We start from the raw sequence: 12,563 nt of genomic DNA on the forward strand, positions 1-12,563 counted from the left end.
TAAGCCAATCACAAATTCCACGGCAGGAAAGGATTGGCACGAAAGATATCTCTTAAATAACAAAAAGTAGGATTTTCAATCTCCTCTTTCTTTTTCTTTTTTGTCTTATCCACATAACTCTTTTGTAATTAAATCAAATGTGGAATAAGTTATTTTTTTCTCATCCAATACCGTAAATTTTAGTGATTCAAACACACTCTTAATATTACATATTTTTAGATGATTTTAAATAACAAATTTTTAAAACCTCAAAAACTAAATCAAACCATGAAAGATTAATATAGTATAATTTAAATTTCGTAATATATTTAAATAAAATTAAATTGATCCATATTAAATTTTTTTATTTAACTTTAATGACTTTTAAAATAAAAATTGAAATTACACCAAGTAATTAATCTTATCCATCATAAGCACCTCTCAATTCCAACATGTCTTTCTTTTCCCCCACTTCTCGACTAGACTATAAAACTTCCATCAAATCGCAATACAAAAGCAGTGACAAAGAAAAAGTTCCGTTGAAGACCGCTAAGTCACACATCATTGTTAACCGGAGAAAACCAGTAAGTCACACACGGGTCGGACAAATAAATGTTATTGTTGCCTTGAAGACGGGTAACTGGTAAGTCACACATAACAGAAAAGGATTGCCACGAATATGGTGAGTTACATAATTCATTATTATCGAAATATAGTTGAATATGGAAAGTGTGTAATAAATACAAAATATATAATAGTAACTTTAAGGTTAACTTAATAATTTCACATGTTTGTCTTGTAAATTCTAAGAAAATCATTTCAATTGATAATATATATATATATATATATATATATATATATATATATATATAAATAACAATGTGAGACTCACTTAATTAAAATTTCTCACAAATATCTTTAAATACCTTTCACTAAACTAATTTCTTTTTTAAAAAAAAGTTCACTCTAATTCATCCTTCTCCTATTAAATCACCCCCACCAACCAGAGACTAAGAATATGAAAATTTGGAAAATGTTAATAAATCTAACGTTTAAGATAATTTACCAATTATTGTTAGTTTAAGTGAATAATGTTGTAGTTCTTTTTGGAATTTTTTTTGAACTTTATTTTCTTTATTATTTTATAAACATTTTAATGATGTGTCTAAATGAAGTAATTACTAGAACTTGTTATACTCAATAACAAAATATTGATCCATCGTGCACCACTTGTGTCACTGACTTACTGTAGAACTCGTCATGCATAACAAGTAAGTGACTTGTCGTCAATCATTAAGGGTATTGAAGTACTTGAATAAGGACTAAAATAGATGATTTTTAAGTAGAGACTAAAATGTACAATTTTCATAACCATAGGGATTAAATGAGAAATTTACTATGTCCTCAATTTATTCTAACAACTTACCATTAGAGTTGTCAAACAAGTCAATCTAACTTGACCTAACTTTTACACTCATCATTTTTTTACTAAACCTAATCCGTTGGATTAAATCAAATTGGCCCACTTTATTTATTTTAATAATTTTACTTGTAATTTAAAAAAAAATATTAGATAATAGGTTTAGTAATTTTCAAACCTATATTTATTACCAGTTTAATTGGTCTATCGAATTAGGCCAAATTAATCTTATCTTTTTAGGATCTAAAAATAAATAATTCAACTTATTGAGCCAATTTTAAGATTTCTATTTATCATCAATGAGATTGATCTAGAATATGTACATGAAGAAAAATTATATTGATAAGAATCTTAAGAGAACCACACAACACAAGTTGAATACTCCAAGACCTTATAAATCCCATGCCAAAATATCATACTTTGGATGTGGGTCTCAAGTCTTATGCCTTCCAATTGGATATAACACACATAAGATACCAACAATCTCAACATGTGTCAAAAAGAGCTGCTAATTTTTTATTTTTTTTTTTGTATTTTTTTGCTTTCTTGTGATTTGGTTAACAACTTGATAGTGATCTAAATTCTTTCATGTCAAAATTGGTTGAAACTTCACTACTTTATTCTATTGTAGATTACAATTAATAATTCTTATCTTCATAGTATTTTATCTCATACATTTATCTGGATACATGAAGCAAAGGTAAAGCAAGAAATCATAATAACACTTTCACTAGATATGTATCCTTAATTAACTGATATGTCCACATATGAAAGCAAAGCCCCATCATTTTTTTGACTTCATTTCCTATCTTGCATCTAACACTGTGACAGAAAGTTCATTAATTGAGTCTGGTTGGTGATTTGTTGATGAAGAATTTGCTTCAGATGTAACATCTATTTCAGTGTAAAAGCCAGGAACCTTTGGGTTTGGCAATAATTTATCACCATTCAACATTAAAACCACTAATGACATATCTGGCCTATCTTCTGGTCTTTGTTGCACGCATAATAGGCCTACCTGTATGCATCGAATGACTTCAGAGGGCATGAATTGTTCTCCTAACACTTCATCCAGTAGTTCGAGTGCCCTCTTTTCGGTCCATAACGTCCATGCCTAAGATGGAAAGAATTAAATTAGTATGAGTTAAATAATTCAATTTATACCAATTAGTAATATAGTTAGATCAATATACTTACATGTCCAAGAAGATTATTGTAGTGTTTTGGGTTTGAAAATTCTCTGTTTTTCTTCCCACTTACAATCTCTAGGATTATCACACCATAACTAAATACATCTGATTTTACTGAGAAGTGTCCACGTGTAGCATACTCGGGTGGCATATAACCACTGAAAATAAAAAAAAAATTTAAACTTGACAACATAATGTTAAAGAATCAAAGTCAAATAGAAACTTACTATGTTCCAGCCACCCTATTGGTGTTTGCCTCAACTTGATCTCCCAAAAATGATCGAGCCAAGCCAAAGTCTGATATTTTAGGATCTAAATTAGCATCCAGTAAAATATTGCTTGTTTTTAGGTCTCTATGAATAATCCTCAACCTAGAGTCTTGATGAAGATACAAAAGTCCTTTAGCAATGCCACTAATAATGTTGAAACGCTTACACCAATCTAACAACTTCCTTTTGGTTTCATCTAGCAAAAAACACGCTTGCATTTAGCATAGAAGTTGCGGTGTCCATAATTTTGTAAAGTACAAATAAGCAATAAGATTGTCATAGATTTTTAGAAGAAATCGTAACGACTCCTACCAAAAACAAAGTAATCCAAACTATGGTTGGGCATGTATTCATAAATTAACATTTTTTCTTCTCCTTCGATACAGCAACCTAGAAGCTTTACAAGATTACGATGCTGAAGTTTCGCAATCAATGCTACTTCATTTTTGAACTCTTCTAACCCTTGTCCAGATTTCTTTGAAAGCCTCTTGACAGCGAACACTTGTCCATCTATCAGTTTGCCCTGAAAAAGGTCATCTACTAAAGTTAGAAAATTTTTGACGAAAATAGTTCTGCTAATCTGGATATCAGTTTTCATTATCACCTTGTATACGGGTCCATAACCACCTTCTCCAAGCTTGTTTTTGGATGAAAAGTTTTCAGTAGCATTAGCTAGGACTGACAAATCAAAAGTTGGCAAATCAGCATCTTCTTTTCTCTGTTTAATTTTGTAATGCTTGTTGTAAAGTTTTCTTGCTGTACCTGATTGGTTGCAAGATAACAGTATTTAAACACTAACATGTAAAATGCATATACTTTGTTTTCTTCTTTTTTTCTTCTTAATTGGCTATATTCAATGGTAAATTATGTGTATGTACTTACCTGGATTTTTTATTATAAATATGCATGCACATATGACTAATCCAAAAATAATCACACCAACTGCGATTTCTACTGTCTTTTTCTTGATGTTTCCATGGCCAACATGATCTAAAAGAAACAGAACATCATCAGTCACTAACATTAACCACAACAGCTCTACTGATTTAAGAAAGTGAATCGAGCTGAGTGAAGGAGAAAACATAGTATTTAATTTAAAAAAATAATTGCCGTACAACCAACCGAACGGTTTAATCTTGCAACTAACTTTAGTTGCTGTTGTTAGAAAAATCTTGCAACTTTACTGCACCCTTCTATCTTAAAATAATGCAATAATCAACAAGAAACCGAACGGTAAAAGAATGCAAAGAAATTAAAGGCAAAAATCAAATAAAAAGTCGATGGAGTACCTAATTCTGAAGCAGGGACTCTGATATACAAATCTTGTCCCCATTGGGAGAATTTCCTCATGTCAACTAGATTATTAAACCAAAGCAGACACCCACTTCCTCCATCTCGAATATCTAAATTTGCATATGCTGTACAAGAACAGTTTTTAAGGCATGACTTCCGACATTCATCAAGGTTCATGGTTCTATTAAACCATGATGAAGACGTGTCTGGCAATTTCAGGTGTGTGTATGTCAAGAAGCCATCTGTATAACTGTTATTGCAATTAGATTTGTTCCTTGAAACGCAACCTTCAAACCAAACTGCTATATTCCATTGATCGGGTGACTTTGGAACATAACCTCGCAGGCATTCACAAGTTGCTCGGTTACCATCTGAACTGCATATAGAATTTGAACCACAAAAGGCATAATTCTCGCACTGATCTTCCTCCCCAGTTGAGGTGACTTGCAAGGTTCTTCTTTGAGTTGTCCAATACAAACTCTGCACTGTGCCTGAAGGAGTCAGTTTATGTACCCTGAAGATCGATGGAACAACAAGGTCGTACTCATAATACACCTCTTTTTCATTCATCACAAATTTTTGTGATATTTCAGGACTCGGAACTGGATATTCAACTAGAGACAAGCCATTCCATGACCCTATTCTCGATTTTATTTGAGATCCCTTGAATTTAAATGATTGAGGGTATCCTCTGAGATCAATTTTTTCAACATACTCTCCCTCAGCCGGATCGTCAACACTTCTCCAAGACGATAAATATCTTTCTAGACCAGTCTCCAAGTTTTTTCCAACTTTCATTCCTGACATGAATGTATCACCTGGATAATCAAAACTCTGCCACAAGATACCGTCCTCGTTAGCTTCCTGTCCATTTTTCACAACAAAATTTCCGGAATCCAAAAGATGAGCAATTGGGTTATTCCCTGCGTTGGTTGATATGTTGGAAGACCAAATAGTGTTGTTTGTAGCATTGAGAAGCACAAGAATCCCATTTTCATTGAGTTTGAGAAGTCCTGATTTATCATCAAGAGGTTTATTTCGGTTAGCCACCCACACCACTGTTAAAGGGGATACGTTTGTGTACCGTATACCTAAGTATCGTCTTGTTGAATTTCCTAGACTGAAGAAACCCACTTCAATAATTCCACTTGCTGAAACCAAAGTCTCTCCATCTCGGATAGATTGACTCACTGCTAATATGTCTGTTGAAGTGGAAGTTGTAGTCATGTAGGAGAATAACAAGAACCAAGTTAATAACATTATGATGCCATGCACCATTATGTTGCAGAAAAAACAGTGACTACGAAACTAAGGAAGATGGGGTTAACGTCGATTAAGCGCTCTTGACGAAGAAGAGGCATAGAATGACCATAAAATATACTATAAAACAAGACAAATTAAATGAACTTGCTGCGGGGGCGCGCCGTATGGAACATGTTAGTACTTTCGTTTCTTTTGTTTAACCTTTTTATACGCAAACCGATAAATATAATAACTTTTTTTATATAATAATTATTTTTATTTAATAAATATATTAATTGTCAATAAATAAACTAATTAAAAATTAAATAAGATATAAGAATACAAGTGATAAAAAATAATTAATATTATCTTATATTATAAAAATGATAAATAAATAAAAATAAAATTTAACTAAAAAATCAATAATTAAAAAAATGACATTGGCACAATGCTTAATAGTTGATTACATCATAAATACATTCTAATTGAAAATGATGAATATTTTTCTATTTTTCAAAGATGTCTTTCCTTTTATTAAAATTCAAACAAGATCTCAGGTTGTTAAAATTATAAAAATTATAAAATATATAATACTCCATCATAATAAAAACAATTTTTAATTATAATAAAAAAAACATGTAAACTCAAAGTGAAAATGTGTATACAAATAACTTATAATACTTCAATAAACAATAACAAAATATAATAACTTTAACCTTTAACATTTTTTTTCCTCTTCTCATCTCGACAACAAAACTTCTATCAAATTTGAACAGAGACTAATTAGCATGCTCCATTATTTTTTTTTTTTTTTTTTTTATCATTTCGCAATCTAATTTAATTTAATTTAGTTTATATTTTTTTTTAATAGAAGTAAAGAAGGGAAGTTGTCCGACACACGGCTCGGAAAAGAAACGTTCCGCTGAAGACCATTAACACTAAGTCACACATCATCGTTGTCAAGAGAAGACCAGTAAGTCAATCACAAAATCCATGGCAGGAAAGGATTGGCACGAAAGATATCCTTCCAATACCAAGTATTCCATTATATAAAATCTACATTAAAAATATTGTATTACTTTTATTTTTCATGTTAGAGAGAATATATATATATATATATATATATATATATATATATATATATATATATATATAGGGGAATGCTAATGTACTCCTCCTACCTATTTTTTAGTAGGAGTATGTTAGCAATCTACACCAATTTTTTAGGACAAAAAAGTCACTCATTTATTTTGATTTGGTTAATTCGTACAAATGATATTATAGTAATTTAATTTAATTTTAAATGAAAATAAAAATATTTTCTCTCTCTTATTAATTTCATTCTCCAATTCATTTATTTTTTCTGTTAATTAATTTTTATTTGTTCAGAGAGAGAGGAAGGAGACATCAAGAAAGATGAGAGAAAAATGAGTTAAAGAAAGAATTTAATAGGAGAGAGATAAATAAGTTAGAGAAAGAATTTAATAAGAAAGAGAAATGAGTTGGAGAAGAAATTTAATAAGAGAGAGAAATGATTTAGAGAATGAAATTAATAAGAGAGAAAAAATATTTTATTTTCATTTAAAATTAAATTAAATTACTATAATAACTTTTGTACGAATTAATCAAATCAAAATAAATGAGTGGTTTTTTTGTCCTAAAAAATTGGTGTAGGTTGCTAACATACTCTCACTAAAAAATAGGTGGGAGTACATTAGCATTCCCCATATATATATATATATATATATATATATATATATATATATATATATATATATATATAGGAGGGTTATAATAATACTGATATAACTTTTACTAAGTATTATATGGCTCAGTAACTTTATATTAAATGTGAATTTTGTCAATTTAACTGTTAGATTGAAAGTTTATATCTCATATCATATATACAAAATTTTATATTAATTCAAGATGATTTGATACTTCATTTTTATAAAACAAAATTGACGTAATATATTCATTTCAAAATACACTAAAATAGGAATATTTTGATTTCCTTCAAGTTGTTCAATTTTAACAAAATTGATATACATATATAAAATGATATGAACTTTCAATCTAATGATTGAATTTACAAAATTTACATTTAATATAAAGTTATTGAGTGGTATAATACTTCGTAAAAGTTACACCAGTGTAATTATAACCGTTCTCATATAATTAACACAGATTAAATTAAATAAAGAAAAAAAAAATTGAAACCACTTACACTACATTAAAATTAATTTTTTACGGTCATTATTTTATCTTTTAGGATTCATACAAATCATCATTATTTTTTTAAGAGTTAATCACCTATATATTACTAGTGTAAAATTTTTTTACACTGACAACCAATCGTATCTTTTAATAGTGTCATGTCATTTGCTAATTTAATCAAATAAAAATAAAATAAAATAATTTAAAAGATATGATTGGTTGTCAGTGTAAAAAAACTTTACACTGACAGTGTATAGGTGATTAATTCATTTTTAATTAAAAATTAAATAATAGTTAGTATATCCAAAATCACTAATACTGTTGTTAACATTTATATAAAATATCGGTAAAAATCCACTAAATTATAAAATAAAAAAAAAATTAATTACATATAAAATAATTACTAATAAATAATAAAATTTAATGATTAGTATTTATTATTTATAAAATCGTGTAATTTATATTGATTTAGTGACAATTACATTTTTATCATCAAAAGATTGTTATTAAAATTTATTTTTATGAGTGTTAATAAACACATGTATTGGAAATTGAATCTAGCTAGGTACAAAATATGCATAAACCATTGACTTTAAAGTCAATTATAGAACAACAAATTTTAAATGGTATGGGTGACATTTTTACGATTAATTGCATCCCTTTTAAAATGGTTGACTTAGGACCAATTTTAAAAGTTCATGTGAACTTCTTACAGGAGTAACTGATTTCATATGTAGGGTATATGAGATTGGTTATCAACACTGGATTTCATATTTTGCATACAAAATCGGTGAGTATGTAACATACGAAATTGGATCTTTCAAAATTGATATTAAATGTTCTTTAAATTGTGCCGAACGCCCCCCTTCATTCACACTTCACTTTGCAGTCTCCTTCACGTTGTGCCCTTTTTGCCCTCATCGTGGTTGTATCTAGGGATGGTAAATAAATTCATACTTGTAGCTAATATCCGAACCCGTTCTAATTTTAACGAGAAATACTCGGTTTAACCGAGTACGGGTATGGGTAAAATTCGATATGTTAAATCGGGTACGGGTACGGGTACGGGTATATACATACCCGCGCCCGTACCTGTACCTGTCTCTGATTGAATTATATTAAAAAAAATATTTTATTATGTACATTTATAGTTGTTTAATTATTAAGAAATATCTTTAGTAAAATATGAGATAGAAAAACAATTCAATTATAATTATAATATAATGAAAATATAATTTAAAAATAATATATATTTTTTTTGTAAAAAAATAATAATTTTTATAAGTACAAGTAGCGATATACCCGATACCTAACGAGAACGGAGATATGGACAAAAATTACATACTCGATAGATACAGATATAGGTACAGGAATGAGTTTAAGTCACGGAAACGGGGACGGGTATCATGAAACCCGTACCCGCCCCGCCCCGCCCCGTTGTCATCCCTAATTGTACCCGACCCTCTCAACTAGCTCTGCCCTAGGTGCTACCCTCGTACTCTGCCCTTACTTTTGTCTCCTTTGCACCTCCTTCGACCTCACTTTTGTCTATGTCGTGTTTTCCCTCTGCATTCCTAATCTTTCTCTGACTACTTTGGGTTAGTGCCATATGCTCCCTTCCTAAAATATTTTACGTGGTTGTCATTCTCCCACCTTGGTGAATGATGAATGAATATATTACATGTTTATTGACTTAACAATCATATATTTAGCTTTGTTTTTTCTTCTAATATCATGTAGTTCCTATAGCCTTATAATATTCTAGGTGTCGTAAAGAAAAGAAAACGTTAAATTATATATTTAGTTATTTTATTTATTTTTAAGATTCAATTTAATTTTACTATTTTTAAAAGGTTTAATTTGATCTTTTAATTTTTAAATTATGTTTAAAGTTTTCTTTTTGTCCAAATTAATACTAATGATATTAATAAAATTATATGAAAAGATAACATGAAACATTTTTTTTAAATTAGCGAATCAAATTGAATATTTTAAAAATTATAGAATCAAAAATATTTTTAAAAAAAAAAGTAGAACCAAATTGAATAAAAATTTATTTAATGTATTTTTAAATAAATTTGATTTTTATTTTCCTTACTTAACAAAATCATGATTGATAACAAATTTAGTATTTAAAATTATCACAAAAGGAAGGAGTTATCTATTTACGAAATGTTCAATTTGATTTCATTAATTTTTAATGATTCAATTTGGTCTTTTAATTTTTAAATGATATTCAATATCACACTTTTGTTCGATTTCATTAATATCGTTAGTGTTAATTAGGACAAAAGGATAATATTGAACTTTTTAAAAAAATTAGATGACCAAATTGAATCTTAAAAATAAATATAGGGACCAAAAATATAATTTAGCCAAAAAAAATTTACTTGTCATCAACTAGATACAACAAATAAAAGAAAGTGTATAAAAGAAAATCAATATGAGTAGTGACATAGCTTCACAATGAAACATATAAACACAACATACTAACCTATAATAAGCATTTATTAGTGACATACAAACATCAATCTTCTCTAACTTTTGTGATTTGCTCATTAGAATATCGATGCAAGTTGCAACTAGAGAAGTAATACAAAAATGAAAAATAACATTAAAATTAGCCAAATGAAATTCTACTTCAAAGGAATTATGTATAATCAAGATATAATTTTTTTGAATTGTCCCTCCTTCGCTGTATTTGATAATATCCTTCATATATTTACAAATGTAATATCCATAGTCATTGCAATTAGGTTGTTTTAGAAACCAAAAGCATAAACATTAATATAATTAATGTTAACACAATTAATTGATTTTCAAATAATAATTGTAATCTATCTTAATTGTTGTCTACTTGATGTTGCTTGACATAGACTTTGAAACCATAACTCCTATTTGAGTTCTGTAAGCTTGTATAACCCTAGTTAATAAAGAGAAATAAAGTATATATAAGTAACAAAAATACAACAAAACACGCATATAATGTGAATCATATGTATATTCTTACATGCCAAACAACTTTTTCAAATCTTTCCACATACTAATTTCATTCTCCAATGAACCAAGATAATGAATTGTCTTTTAAGGTTGATCCAAAGCAAGACCCATTGTTGGCTAAAAAAACTGAAATGATTTAACAAATATGAATTGCATCTAGCTTTCAAAATAATGCATTGCTAATGAAGTTAGGGAAAAAAAGTTTTACTTTATTTTGATTGGTGTAATAACAAACTTATCAATCACCTCATTATCAAAAAAAAAAATACTAACAATTTTTTGCGTTCATTCTTTCACAAGTAATTCAAGTGTTGTTATTTGGGGGATAAGAAGGAATGTCATATGATTTGGCTTAATAAAAGTGTGATACAAATACTTTATAAAAGAAAAATATAATAATGAATTAATAATGTTATAAATGAACTATTAACCAAAGTTAAAAATGTTAATAATGCAAAGTTGTATAATGTACCCAACATATATAGAAATTGCAACTACAGCTAATCATGCATGGTCAATAACTTTTACATTAACTAACTCTTTATGTTCATCTAGCCCAAATGTCTTTCTTTATTTTTATTAGGGGGAGTGGTTCTATAGGCTTCAATTTTAGGTGTTAAAAAAGATAGTTGCACCATTCAAAAAGATTGGGGCAAACTATTGTACGAGGTGTATGTTGAATGGCAACCTTCCCCTGACCCTTTCCTTTGGGTGCAACAAACTCATTCATATTAGTGGTCTTTTTCTTTTTAGATAAATTTAAATCCTAAAACATTATTAATTAAACAAGTTAGCTAGTGGATAAAATATTGTCACAAACAATTATGAATTAATATGGTTGTGCAAACACACCGCATGAATCATTTGTAAGAGGTTGATTGGTTATTCCACAAATGTACCTATTGTTTATCTTATAGTCATTATGTCATGGTCAACATTAGTTATTATTGTCAAGGAGACATAGTCATTATGTCATGGTCAACATTAGTTATTATTGGCAAGGAGACATTTGGCTAGCTTCATAGCAATATCTACACTATCTTTTACATGTCCATTAGGTAAATATTTACAGTGTAGTGTATCACTTTAAATATTATGCAATTTCCTATGGGCAACCAATCAAAGTAATGCTGATCTTACAAACAATTTACAAGAACATACCCCTACATTATAAAATAAAATTACAATGTAAAATATTTCAAATAAGAAAATTTAGAAAGCTCTTACTAATTTAAAGTAATCAAATTACACCAACATTGCAGTTATTATAGAGAAATTAATTATATCAGGAAAACTATTAGATGAGATTGCGCAACTTCCTTTATCAATATTAATATCAACATCATGTTGTTCAATACACTACAAGAAAAACGCAAATTTTCGACGAAAAATTTCTGACGGATATGAATCTATTAGAAAATATAAATTTTCCGACGAAAAATTTTCGAAGGATATATAAATCCGTCAAAAATTTTTGACGAAAAGCTTCCGACGGAAAATTCGACGGATTTATATTTCCGTCGGAAATTTCCGACGGAAATATAAATCCGTCGGAAAATTTAAGACCATAGCACACTTCCTAATGTCCCTTGTTTGAACTTTTCGAGAATCCGATGATCGTTTTTTTAAAACTCATAAATATTATTTTTAATATTATAAAATGAATAAATTTTATTTTTATTTTTTAAAAAATATTTTTCTTTAATTTTATCTTTTTAAAATGATTTAAATATGTCTTTAATCCTTATAAAATTAATAAGTTTTGATTTTAGTTTCTGTAAAAAAATTTGTTTTTCATTTTCTAAAATTGAAATTTTTATTTTTAATTCTTATTTTTTATGTAATCATTTTTAACTACTTTTTTAAAATAAAAAAAGATAAATAATTATCTTAGCTAGGTGTCATATACAACAATTACGTACTATTATCATATTGATATTTAACACATCTAAA

General features: G+C 28.3%; 1 protein-coding gene across 2 annotated transcripts; it reads right to left on the reverse strand.

Annotated features, from left to right (window-relative positions):
- Nucleotides 1–1,996: 1,996 nt before the first annotated feature.
- On the reverse strand, nt 1,997–5,561 carry LOC109807666 (G-type lectin S-receptor-like serine/threonine-protein kinase At4g27290). 2 transcript variants are annotated; one of them, XM_029273103.2, is made up of 7 exons: nt 4,148–5,561; nt 3,741–3,848; nt 3,463–3,536; nt 3,171–3,381; nt 2,817–3,054; nt 2,597–2,747; nt 1,997–2,513 (listed from the first exon to the last, which is right to left on the reverse strand). In XM_029273103.2, exons 1-7 carry the CDS (start codon nt 5,427–5,429, stop codon nt 2,205–2,207), a joined length of 2,373 nt encoding a protein of 790 aa, XP_029128936.2. In that variant the 5' UTR covers nt 5,430–5,561; the 3' UTR covers nt 1,997–2,204. The 2 variants fall into 2 exon arrangements, with proteins under 2 accessions (XP_029128936.2, XP_020225831.2); XM_020370242.3 differs by having other exon boundaries at nt 2,038–2,513; nt 3,463–3,620; nt 4,148–5,557.
- Between the last annotated feature and the right edge of the window lie 7,002 nt (nt 5,562–12,563).

Source organism: Cajanus cajan, chromosome 8 (assembly GCF_000230855.2).
Source record: "Cajanus cajan strain Asha chromosome 8, NIPB_CcT2T_4, whole genome shotgun sequence".
Classification (NCBI taxonomy): domain Eukaryota; kingdom Viridiplantae; phylum Streptophyta; class Magnoliopsida; order Fabales; family Fabaceae; genus Cajanus; species Cajanus cajan.